Here is a 13,580-nt window from a genome sequence, read left to right on the forward strand (position 1 = left end):
GAATACTTCTGACCAGGTGCCTTATAATAACATGTCAGTCTGAATGAAAGTGAACTCCATCACTCACTGTTTCATCATGCAGTGTTGCTGCATGATGAAACAGTGAGTGATTATTGAGACAGAATATTTAAACGAACCTTTTGCTGTTGGAAATATGTTCAAATATATCAGAAAATAAAAGCAGCAGTTTTCCAGACATAACTCTCAGCACAGCTCTCCTCTGTTTGTCTTCAGTCAATAGTTTCTCCCTTTAAAAATCTGTGTGTGTGTGTGTGTGTGTGTGTGTGTGTGTGTGTGTGTGTGTGTGTGTGTTTGCAGGACTTCTTCAGTAAATCTGACCCTTTTCTGGAGATCTACAGGCTGAATGATGACGCCACGCTGCAGCTCGTCTACAGAACTGAGGTACAAACACACAACCACACACTGACCCGTATTTTAAACAGACACTCTGCTGTCTGACCAGTGTTGTAAGTTTATTTTGAAAAAGACTGAATGCAACTGACAAGCAGAAGCTGGACACTTCCTGTTAAAACAGAAGTGTATTTTGAAAAGACCAAGCCAATCTCTGCAGTCATCAAAATGCGGCGCTTGGTCAGTGACTTGCAGTGTGAGACACCGTCGAAAAAAGTCGTCCTTTCACGTCGGCATGTGACACAGCTGGTCGCAGTTATTGTTTAATGGTGTCTGACGGCATCAGGGGGAAACGTGGCGGGACAACAATGAAAGTTAAGGGGGCAGAAGGCTGAGTAGGGCAATGTTCACTTCCTGTAAAGGTGCAGACACACCAAACCGACATCAAAGAACTAGCTGCGACGAAAGCCAACTGTTGTGTCGTCTACGTCGCCTCACGTCGCCCTGTGTCAGTTGCATTTGAACACACTACACGGACTACATCCGACGGCCAAGTAGCACGTACGTTCTGCGCCTGCGTGAGAGAGAGTGGAGTGAGAGAGTGGTACATCCTGTCAGCCGAGGGGTTTCCTATCTGTGCAGCCGAGCACCGCAGCACCTCCACGGACTATTACATCCAGACGGTCCCGGTGTTTCCTCCGCAGGCTCCACTTCACTCAGCTGCCCGATAAACCCGCTGCTTCTTCCCACTTTAACCTGAATAACAAACCAGGGCTCGGTGCTCCGGTTGGATCCAAACGGAGAGCCGGGGCTAGCTCAGAGACTAGCGGAGGCTAACTGGCTGTGCTTCCCTCCGGTCATGCTGCGGCTAACGCTCCGCTAGCCGCTCCCAGCTAGCTCCGGTTTGTTATTCAGGTTAAAGTGTGAAGAAGCAGCGGGTCTGTGGGGCAGCTGAGTGAAGTGGAGCCTGAGGTGTCAAACTTGATTTCACTACAGGCAGATTCACCTCGCTACAGGGGAGAAATAAAACCTGAACAGCCAATCAGAGTGATCTCTCTCTAAGACTCTAAAGTCAAACCCTGTTCTTTTTTCCTAAACCCAACCACATATTTGTTGCTGAAGGAAAAAACAAGATTATTTGCAGTGTTGTACTGAAATAGTGCTTTTATTTTGAAAGAGACTGCAAATTTCCTGTGAAAACAGAAGGGACGAGGTGGGAGTGAGAACGTGTTGGTTAAATACATCCATATGTCCGACTTGTTAAACTCTACTACAAGAGTTTATGCTGTATTATATATTTTTTTGCAGACTGGACTTAATTTTGATATCAGGTAGAGCCATCCTAACTTCCTGTGTTGTTGTCTTGTACAGCAGAATAATGACAAAATAGTTCCTTATCTTAATATCAGATATTTTGCCTTGAAAAGTGAAGTCTGAGGTTTGTGTGTGTGATTATTTGTTTTTTGGCAGCTCTGTCTCACTGCTTCGTTTATATCTGTCATTTCATTTCAGAGCTGTCAGACACAAACTGATGTAAACACGAGTTCTGAGATTAATTTCTGATATAAAATCGACTTCATGTAACGTTCAGAGTGTGATTTCATCGCTCATCAAAGACATTACCTTCAGTCCACAGCGGAGCTTTGGAGACAACAGAGACGTTTGAGGATGAGAGTAATAATCTGTGAAAGATGCTCCTGCGTCTCTGTGAACGCTGTAAAATCATTTCATTGATCGTAAAGAAAGAAAATCAGCAGTTTGGTTTTTTCTCTGTCTCACAGACTGTGATGAATAATCTGAACCCGGTGTGGAAAACCTTTAAAGTTTCTCTCAACTCGCTCTGCAGCGGGGACCACGAACGCAAGCTGCAGGTACACACACACACACACACACACACACACACACTGTGTCTCTTGTATCAGTCGATGGATGTTGTGGCTCCAGTCTAAATGTGGACGCCTGATTGGCTGCAGGTCAAACTGACGGCTGTTGGATATTTACAGGTAGCATGTGATGGTGATGGAAACCTTGTATCTCCACTTTCCTTTTATTTTGACATTTACTGATTTTTATGAAAGCTGGTAAATGGCAGCATACAGACCGTCATCATTTAACGGCACCAGGAGCAGACACGATTTCACACCAACAGAAGAAGGTGGAGAGTTCATCCCCAAATCAACGACACATATTTCTCCTCTCACCTGCAGAGCTGTTCATCAGTCTGGGTTGTTTTGCAGAGTGTTGGAGATATTGACTGTCAGGATGTCTGCCTTCTCTCTAATATACCGGAGCTTGATGGAACATGGCTCGCTGAGCTCAGAGTGCCGAAATGTCTCTCTCCAGGGAACATGACCCAGGTTGTTGTGTTTCATGTAGGAACTATTTTCTGTCTACCAAACTACACCGGCCGACCATATCACCATGCAGAAGGAAGTGTGCATCTACTCATGGACGTGTGACAGCACGAGATGTAAACGTTAATGGCGTCCTCCTCGGCTAAACGTTAGCTAGCTCAGTGGTGCTCGGCTTCCTTCTGGTCATGCTTTGTCTCCAGGTTTTGTTGTTATTGTTGATGTTTGACATGTTGTTGGGAAACTGTGTCAAACATCTGGACAACAGCTAAAACCAACCTGGTCTCATTCTGAAGTCTGTGAAATCTGGCACTTGGTCAGTGACTTCTGGTGTCAGACGCAAACAATAACAGCCGTCCTTTCAGGTCGGCATGACGCATGACCAGTCACCATTGTTGTTTGATTGTGCCCAGCGGCATCATGGGGAAACACGGCGGGACAACAGCGAAAGTTAAAGCGGGTTGTTAAGCCAAATCCTGTTCTTTCTTCCTAAACCCAACCATGTGTGTGTGTTGTTGAAGGAAAAAAAAAATCAATTCTCTGTGTTGTACCGACGTAGTGCTTTTATTTTGAAAGAGACTGTATACAAACTGTACATTTCCTGTGAAAACAGAAGTGTATTCTGAAAACAGACAATGCATGTAACAGGCTGAAGTTGACACGGCGTCCCAGAACGTCACCAACCAACACACCCAGGGTACCTTGGACGCCATATGTGGACGTGGAAAGTCCATGACCAAACGTGGACATGTGACGAGGTCACAGTGAGGATGTGATGCAAAAACATCTTTTAGTCCTGCTAAAACACGACTGTTTCTCCTGGTCCAGAGGAACAAATCCATCATCCGTCCTGCTGGCTTGTTATTATCAGCACCGCTGCCCCTTAATCAGCTCAGGAGCCAGAGGTTGGGCCCCCTGTCAGCAGCACAGAGATGAGGTCTGAGGGTCAACGACCTCCAGTAGAAAAGATCAGAACAGGAAGTTGTTCAGAGGTGACAAGACGAACTAATGACTTTTAGAGAACCTCTCTGAATACAAACAGGACTTTAAATCTTTACACAGAGATGATCAGACTGGACCTGAAGCAGAGCTCAGTGTGTTTCATATACTAATAATTTAAAGTCCAGAGCTCACTGTGTCTGTGATTAATTCATTCAAATAAGAAGTTCAAAGAGAGCTCTGTTCCATTTTGTTTTGTTCTAAGTAGGTCACATTTTGTTTTGCTGTGGAGGAAACCTGCTGATTAACACACACTGATACTCAAGAGAAAGAAAATATATATCAGTGTATGTCACAGTATATTTGTTGTACTTCTTACTGTTAGTAAACAGCGTGACGTCTTTTGGTGGGCGGGGCTTAGCTGGAGGCAAAACAGTTCTCCACAGACATTAGCTAGCGCTAGCTAACAAGTTGTGTTGTCTTGTTTTAGACGATGGAGGAAGATGATGTGAGTGGTGCGTTCAGAAACACTCATTGTGAGTGTGGGAGCGCACTCTGACACAAACTGGAGCGTTGATAAAAAGTTAGCGTTGCAGAGAAATCCAATCTTCCTCTTAATCCCTCCCCAGTTTCTGATGAGGTGGACATGATAACCCTTAATACACATAACCTTATTCATCCCTACAACAGGAAATACTTTTTCCCTAACCTGATATGAAGTGTGCGCTGCACATGTGAGCATTTTTGATGATGGCCTCCGTCCAGTCCTTTGGTCTTATCACATTTAACCATAGTTGTCTTTGTTTTTGTTGACGGGCAGTGGCGGCTGGTTTTGAGCCATGACTCCTTCTATTCTGGCTCCCAATAACACAACAAGACAAACACATTTTAACACTCCTGTGGAGCCTACAGCCCTGTGGGGGAGGGGCAGCTGCACCTCCAGGTGATAACATGACATCGGCCCTAAAATGGTCTGTAGCTCCACCCGAGGATCTAAGGCTGTGAACTGGCTCAAACAGGGTCAACATTTCTGCTGTGTAGCTCGGGTCCAGTCCCAGACGAGCTTTAAAAGTGATCAGTGAAGTATTAAACACACAGGGAGCTGGAGGAGAGACGGGAGGATTGGGGTGATGTGATGTCACCTATTGAAACCAGTAAGAAGCCGAGCTGGAGGCGAGCGTGACTTTTGGTTTCACAATAACATTTGTGTTTGAGAAACATAAAAGTCTGTTTATGCTCGAGCAGTTTGAGTCTTTAACTCTGCGCTAATAGTTTCTCTGAATGTTGATCCGTGTTTCATAAATCTCTTCTCTGCAGCTTTGCTGTAAAGTTTCTGTCAGTTTCTCATTGAGAGTCGTTGAGCTCTGACAAACAGGCATTTCTCCCCCCATAAAAAAAACATTTGAAAAGATGATTTTTAAATCCTGCATTGTTTACATGCATCTTTACTTCCTTTCAGCCTCCTCTCTCTTGGCTGCCTCTGACAGCACGTTACTGCCTGCAGCTGTCGATCGGTGCAGCAGGATGTGAATCGTGACGTCTCTGTGCTTTTAAAATTTCTCTCCATAGAGACATAAACAAACTAATCTGCAGCGTTTCTCCAAACTGTTTGTCTGTGAGAGAAAATATAACAAAATAAAGCTTCTGTAGAAGACAACGGAAATCTGAGCATTGTTTCAGGGTCTGACAGAAACCAGACAAACATTTTATATTTCAGGTCGAAGTTTTAACACAAAGTAAAAGCAGAGGAATGATCAGTGAGTGCAGGAAACTTTGTCGCTGCAGTTGAGCAACATCGCGGAGCTGCAGTTAATTATGTCTCCTGAAATGAGACGAATAAATGTTCTTATTAAGAAGAATAAAACAGAACAATTTCTCCCTCTCTGTGAGCTGTATGAGCAAATGAATCTGCTGTCTGTGAACGTGAAGTCTGAGGTCTGTTATTAATGCTTCAGTGTGTGCTGATATTACACCTGGAGGGGATCATGCATTTGTAGTAGTTTAAAATACATATCATACATATATTTATACTCACTTATACTGATATTATAGTACAGTTATATATAGTTAGTAACTAATAACATAACACAGCCACGGGAAACAGGCAAACAGAAACCAGGAATGTGGAAGCAGGGCTCCTCGTGGAGGACAGAAGGCTGAGTGGTTCACCAGGGAGCAGACAAAGCAGGAGAGTCAGAGGCAGGCGAGGTCGGCAACAAGGAAGCAGTCCGGGGATTAACGCTGGAAAGTCTTGCGTGGAAATGACGAAGAACATGCTGGGGTCTTTATGGTGCCGGGGAGCAATGAGCCACAGGTGAGCGGAGCTGGCTCTGCGACGTGGGTGTGGGAGACCGGCAGGAGCAGGAGATGTGTGGACAGGTGATAGGCAGGCAGGTAGGTCTAGTGGAGAGGCGGGTGAGTGCGGAGCTACTGGGTGAACTGAGAGAAAGGCATGTATGGCAGGTTGGACGTGCACACTGTGACATATTTGGACAGCTCACTCTTGGAGCCTGCCTCAAGTGGACATTAGAGGAACTGCGTTTTTTGGCACTTCAACATGGGCTTCATTTTTCAGCCCTGCAGGTTACTGCTCGAGTAACACACCTGATTATTTACAGGCTCCTTCACTTGTAGTCGTCAGTCCCTGGAGCTCAGGTTTGTCCTGAATAAAAGCCTCAGAGAGAGACATTAAGTCAGTTTAGTGACTGTTACTGTTCCTCTGATAATGAAACTGAATTTCCTCTTCATGAACAGAACATTTATCAAGTTGATTGAAGACACATTGATTTAAGAGTTGTTGCTTCTGTGTCCTGAGCTGCAAACATCCACACTGTCCTCATTCTTAATTCACTTTACAGAGTTTGACTCAGTTGTTTCCAGCCGGGGAAACAGCCACGCAACACAAGACCTTATCATCTGCTCTGGAAGCAGGCGAAGTGAAGAAACCTGCGCACATTTTAGTCCTCTCCTCTTAACGTACCATGTGAACGTCTTGATTCAGTTTCTTCCTCACACACTGGACATAAGACAAAAGGTGGAGTGCCATCTTACTGAGAGAGATTACTGTATGACTCTATTTCATAACCAACTCTACTGGAATCATGTTTTATTTGCAGACTTAAAGTGAATCTGTGCTAATCGAGAGCCAACCCAGTCTGTAGATGTTCATTTCTCCTCGTCCACTGGGTAAACCCTGCTGATGAAGATCATTGGATATAATTTACAATTTCAGAGCAGCTTTGTTTAACGACTTAAGCCTGAAGGAGTTCAGACCTTACCGGACGGGTTTAATTTCATGGACTTCCACAGAGGTCTGCACCTCGCTGTGAGTCTGTTCGCTAAATTAGAAACCTGGAGCAGGACTTCACAGATTTCAGCAGGTTTCAGGGAGGAAACCTCCCAGCTGCTAATTTAGTCGAATTTTTTCCTCTGTGAGCTGAGTGAATGAGGCTGTGAGTGTGACAGCTCATTAAAACTCTCCGTGTGTTCCCTCTCACGTAGAAAAACGGAAAAGATTTTCTCTCTTTAAACACTGAGGGGTCAGGTTAATGTGTGTGAAGACTCAGAGAGAGAGGAAGAGGAAGACAGCCATCACTTCTGCTGCTGTGATGCTCAGTTTAATGAGGTGTGGAGGACACTCACACAGTCAAGTCAGTTTGTATTCATACAGCCCCAAAATCATGACCAAATATCTCAGGACACTTTTCATATCGAGCAGGTCGAGACCGTACGGTACAGTTTAGACCCGAGGATGAAAACAAATTCTCACAAGAACTCTGCTCCTCTAATGTGAAACACTGGCGGGAAAAACCTCCTTTAAAGAGGCAGAAACCTTCAGCTGAACAAGGACTCTGTGGTGGGCGACCATCTGCCTCCGTCAGCTGCGTTCAGAGAGACAAAGACACAGAGATGCACAGTAATTAACAGCCGTGATAATAATAGAAATATGACTAATACCAATTATACCAGTGCGTATATAATAGAGTACTATTCATAGTCACAGTAACAACAGTAATGACAATAGAGGCATGACTAATAATAATAATAAAAACAGCAGCAGTGGGCGTCAAGCAGGAAGACGACAGCAGGCGCGACCACCATCCAAGAACCTGCGAGGCGAGAAAGCACAAAGAGTTCTTTTCATCACGCCTCCTCTCTCCTCACATGACCTGGAAATCACTCCCCCTCCGCCATCACGAAGGATCTCCCAGTCCCTTAAATGCACCTTGAGGAGACGAGGAGAGAGGAGGCCGCTGGAGGAGCTTAGTTGCTCAGTGGTAAATGGACTGCACTTGAATAGCACGTTTGTAGTCTTCGACCACTCAAAGCACTACCACACATGGTGTCATCTAATACTCAGTAACCACTCTAACACTCTCAAACATCAATGAAACAGCCATCAGGAGCAGTTCAGGGTTCAGTATCTTGCCCAAGGATACCTGGGAAGGGTACGACTTGTGGACTGGAGGAGCCGGGGATTGAACTTCCACCGATCTTCTGATTAGTAGACGACCCGCTCCACCTGCTGAGCTACAGCCGCCCCAGTGGCGCATGAAGCCAAAAAAATTAATCTGCTGCTTACAAACTTTCGCGGACGATCAGGGCTGCTTCCGCACAGTTCGCCTCATAGAGCAGGCGCGTTAGAGACTTCCGTCGGTCTTCTGGTGTCGCCCTTTGCAAACTTGAATGGGGATAAAACGATTCAGTCGCTCAGTGGATCCAGTGATTTACAGACGTCTCTTTCACAAAGTCTCTTGGACAGTTTCTTGTTTTGGCCCTATTAAATCATGTGACTGACCTGGGCGTTGCAATTCTATTGTTTGGTCACAACAAAAACTAGGGTAAAGGCACACTTCCTGGGGTCCAACCCATCCTCACTGTGACCTCGTCACATGTCCACGTTTGGTCATGGACTTTCCACGTCCACATATGACGTCCAAGGTACCCTGGGTGTGTTGGTTGTTGACGTTCTGGGACGCCGTGTCAACTTCAGCCTGTTACATGCATTGTCTGTTTTCAAAATACACTTCTGTTTTCACAGGAAATGTACAGTTTGCATACAGTCTCTTTCAAAATAAAAGCACTACATCGGTACAACACCGCAAATTGACGTCTTTATCCTTTAAAGGAATACTCCGACGATTTGGGAGTTATGCCCTTTCTCTATCATTTTCATATTGAGACAACATGATCGATATCTTTTTTGTGTCTGTACGTCCAGTGGCTGGGTCTCAGCGGTTAGCATTGCGGCTTAGCTTAGCAAATACAACTGAAGTCTATAGGGGGTCAGTAGCCTGCTCGTAAAAGTGAACAAATAAACGTTACAGAAACCCTGAAGCTGGCATTTCTGCACGTGCATTTAAAATAAACATGTTGTTGTTCGAAAAACGAGAGTCCTTTTTAGTCGTTTTAGAAGAAGTTTGATACATGAACTATAGTGTGTTTACGTCCTGCGCCGTGATCCACAGAGGGATACCGCTGAGACCCAGCCACTGAACGTACAGACACAAAAAAGATATCGATCATGTTGTCTCAATATGAAAATGATAGAGAAAGGGCATAACTCCCAAATCGTCGGAGTATTCCTTTAACAACACACACACATGTGGTTGGGTTTAGGAATAAAGAACAGGGTTTGGCTTTATAATCTTACAGGAAGTGAACACCAGCCTCCTGGGTGAAAGTCAGTGGTTGTTGGACGGCCAAATAATAAAAAAAAATAATAAGGAGATGTATCCTGTGTACCACATCTTCATGTGTTATAGATAGAACTGTTGCATTGTGGGTAATACAGGCGCCAGACTTTGAAGAAGAGGAATGTGTGGATTTAAAAATCAGCTTTGGTTTTTAATGTTTTTTGGGGTTTTTTTCTTATTTTTTAACTGTCTAAATGATAAATGTGTGAAGGACTCACGTGCACTTTAATGCTGTTGTAGCTCAGCCTGCAGGTGATGTGCTGTGAGTTAATATGTTCATGTGTCCACTGCTCCACACGGCTGTCAAGAATTTATGGGCAATATAACAGATATATATTTACATATTGGGGAATTTTGCTTCTCTGCCTCACAGAGCAGGATTAATCTCACACACACACACACACACACACACACACACACGCAGAGTAAATGGCCCACTGAAACTCCTGCATGAATATATGAAAACATAAAATCACCAGACTGAAATGAGAACTGGAGCACGTGTGTGTGTGTGTGTGTGTGTCTTTAAATTCATGAGACCGTGGTCTTCCTCTCGCTCTGAGACTGTCGGCGTTCTTCTTCACATCCTCCGATTTATTTTTCATGAACTCTGTCAAACTGTCCTGATTCAGTCCTCGTCTGATTTATTCACTTCCTGTTGCTCGTGCTGGTCCCAGTGCTGCCGGTCAAACTGGTCCCAGTGCTGCCGGTCAAATCACTCCCAGTGGTTCTGGAGGGAGGACCCATCATGTGGATGGAGGGTCCAGCAGGACTCTAAAGTGTATCTTCACCCATCTTCATGTTTAACAAGCCATAGTCTGACTTTTATCATCAGTATCTGAATGTCTGTTTTCATCAGATAAAAAACAAACTGCTGTCACATTTGATACGTTTAATTTTTGTCAGTTTTGGTGGCTTGAGTGAATATTTTATATTTATGTCATAGTACAATTTTGTTTTTCTGTGTTGATGTAAAAATATTCTGCCTTAGGTCACGTGGAGCTCGTTTTTAGACAAATCAGATGGAAATATGGATGAATTTATAAACAGGACTCTTGTTAAAATCTCTTGTTAGAAAAACAGAAGATTCAAATGAAGGGATGTTTTTTTTCTCCCAGAAAGTTTCCCACAGTCTCTTGTGTATTGTTTATATGTTGTCATATTTGTGAAGAAGTGTCGTCATGTGTTGTGTGTCCAAAATACAATAAAGTTCAGGTGCAGTTCTTAATTAACAGGAGCAGTGTGTAAGATTTGGGCAGATTTGTGGTGTCCAGTGGTGAGGACTGTAGATTGCAACCAGTTGAAACTTCTCCTGGTTAGAATTCCTGAAGTGTCCATTGTTCTGGAGGTTTTTACCAGGAGCTGAGTTATCCACAGACGTCTCTTCCTCTCAGAAACAAACAGAGCAGCTGATTAAAATCGGTAAAAACACTGAATAAAACAGTTTCAGGTCAAAATTCAGTCTTTTTTCAAACCGGTCTCATTCTGACGTCGTCGAAATCTGGTGCTTGGTCAGTGACTCCTGGTGTCAGACACCAACAAAAAAATAGACATCATTTCATGACGGCATGATACGCGACCGGATACTGTTATTGTTTAACGGCGCTCAGCGGCATCAGAGGGAAACGCCTGAGAGGCCGGTGTTCACTTCCTGTAAGACTGTAAAGCCAAACCCTCTTCTTTTAAGTTGAAGGAAAAAAACAATTTGCAGTGTTGTACTGACGTAGTGCTTTTATTTTGAAAGAGACTGTATGCAAACTGTACATTTCCTGTGAAAACAGAAGTGTATTTTGAAAACACACAATAACAGGCTAGGTAATGGGGAAAAAAATGGTAGAAACTTCAGGAAGAGCAACTGAGAAAGGATCGCTCTTCCAGGACAGACGGACGTGCAATAGATGTCGTACAGAACAGATCAACATGATGTGTTAGTTTCTCCTACACTGCTTAGCACGTCAGAGACAGGCTGCCAGCCCAGTGCCTGCGAATGTGAGCTCACCTTTTTTGTCTTATAATTTAAGATCCAGACATTCAGCAGGTTTTTACCGGGAACTGAATTATCCACAGAGGCTTCTTCCCCTGGGCGGCACGGTGGTGTGGTGGTTAGCACTCTCGCCTCACAGCAAGAGGGTTGCCGGTTCGATCCCGGGCGTGGGAGCCCTTCTGTGCGGAGTTTGCATGTTCTCCCCGTGTCAGCGTGGGTTCTCTCCGAGCACTCCGGCTTCCTCCCACAGTCCAAAGACATGCAGATTGGGGACTAGGTTAATTGATAACTCTAAATTGTCCGTAGGTGTGAATGTGAGTGTGAATGGTTGTCTGTCTCTATGTGTCAGCCCTGCGATAGTCTGGCGACCTGTCCAGGGTGAACCCTGCCTCTCGCCCGATGTAGCTGGGATAGGCTCCAGCCCCCCCGCGACCCTCAAGAGGATGAAGCGGCTTCTTCCCCTTCAAAACAAACAGACGAGCTGATTAAAAAAAAGAGTTTTTTTCTGACACTTCTTGTGATGGAGCAGCTGCTAACTACAGTGCCTGATGTGTAAACACGAATGTCCCTCTTGAGAGCCAGTGTTTGGTTTGTCCATTCTGGGCTACTGTAGAAACATCCCGGCGCAACATGGCGATCTCTGTAGACGAGGACCTGCTCCCTTTGTACGTAGATATAAGGGGCTCATTTTGAAGTAACAAAACAACAGTGGTTCTTATTTTTATATCTGAAATCAGACATAATTATATGTCCCCCTGAATCCTGCACACTGGACCTTTAAGAGTTAAACTTAAACCGCAAAATATTACTTAAGAGATGCAAACTGTGTGATGTGTGCGGGGTCCAGATTTATGAGAAGAAATGTTTCATCCATGGAGCTCTGGATGTATATTTCATGTTTCAATAATATCCGAATTGGAATGAATTTCTGCTGGGAAAGCTGAACCTCTGTGGATGAAACATGATGTCACGGCTCAGAAAACAGCGAGCTTGCACCAAACAGCATGACTCACAGGCAGAGGTGAAGATAAGAGGTCACTTGAATCAATAAACAGGCGAGGGTGAAAACCAGGTGATCAGTCAGAGCAGGGAAACTTATCCAGAGAAGGCTCAGCCACAGAATCACAGACTCATCAATCTGAGGGTCAGGCAGGAAGAACAGAGGCTGGGCGGCTGAGTGGATGCAAACAGGGAGCTCTGGCAGAGGCAGAGTGGAGATGAGTGTACTGCAGGACTAATGAGGGACAGGAGGAGCAGGTGGGCCGTGATGGTCAGCTGATGGGAACGGCTGGGAAAGAGGTTACAGCAGCACATTAATAAACATGGATGGATTACTGAGGGAGCACACTGGGCACAGGCCCAGGGGCCCAGAGTGACGGGGGCCCCATGGATTTTACCTGCAAAATGTCACTCAAAGAGACAAGTAATGACCGCAAAGAGACTCTAGATGACTACAGAGAGACATGAAGACACTACAAAGAGACAAGTACGGACCATGAAGATACAAACTATTCAGCAGTGCTGTATGTTCATCTGTCCGCACACTTTTGGCCATTTACTGTGAACATCTCAGCAACACACTGTATCTGCCGACTGAGTTGCGACCGCCTCTGTAAAATCTCATTTATCTAAAGCCGCCAAACAAGTAAACAGACTCGTGATCTTCATCTGCAACAACAGACTTCTAATTAGAGACAAAACAATTACATGAACTGCTGCGTGTCATCGTTAATGTGACTGAATGATAATTACTGTAATCAGAGTGTGATGAAGCTTCACTTAATGACACAATAGCAAACTGAAATCTCTCCTCTTAAATCTTTTTCCTGAAGTGTCTCCGTCTCTCTGTCCTCTCAGTGCACCGTGTGGGACTGGGACTCAAACGGGAAACACGACTACATCGGCGAGTTCGAGGCCACGTTCAAAGAGATGAGAGGAGCCATCGATGGACGACAGGTAGGAGAGGATTCCTGCACACCTCCATTGATCAGCCTCTCAGAGAGTCTCACCAGCTGCAGAGACGTGCTGCACATTTTCTGTCTCCTGATAACCACCACTGTTTGAACCTTTAAATGCTTTTCATATCTGCATTTAAATTCATGATGGATTATATAAACATGTAGACTTTAAATCAGCCGAGAAAACATTTGTCACACAGGAGTGTTCAGTGATGAGTTGGAGGGTGTTACGTAATCACTGAGAGTGTTGAGGCCAACGATTTATACAAACACGAGGTTAGACAGAGCTTAAAGTTTCATC

The 13,580-nt window shown here is 44.6% G+C and overlaps 1 protein-coding gene across 1 annotated transcript in view; it reads left to right on the forward strand.

Moving 5' to 3' along the window:
- Positions 1-13,580, forward strand: part of cpne4a (copine IVa) — a 124,405-nt gene that overhangs the window by 68,657 nt on the left and 42,168 nt on the right. Inside the window, exons 8-10 of the mRNA XM_049583417.1 lie at positions 319-402; positions 2,133-2,222; positions 13,179-13,277. Of these exons, the coding sequence (XP_049439374.1) occupies positions 319-402; positions 2,133-2,222; positions 13,179-13,277 (273 nt within the window). The remainder of the gene's footprint in view (positions 1-318; positions 403-2,132; positions 2,223-13,178; positions 13,278-13,580) is intronic.

The sequence above is a fragment of the Epinephelus fuscoguttatus genome, linkage group LG8 (genome assembly GCF_011397635.1).
Source record: "Epinephelus fuscoguttatus linkage group LG8, E.fuscoguttatus.final_Chr_v1".
In the NCBI taxonomy this organism is placed as follows: Eukaryota; Metazoa; Chordata; class Actinopteri; order Perciformes; family Serranidae; genus Epinephelus; species Epinephelus fuscoguttatus.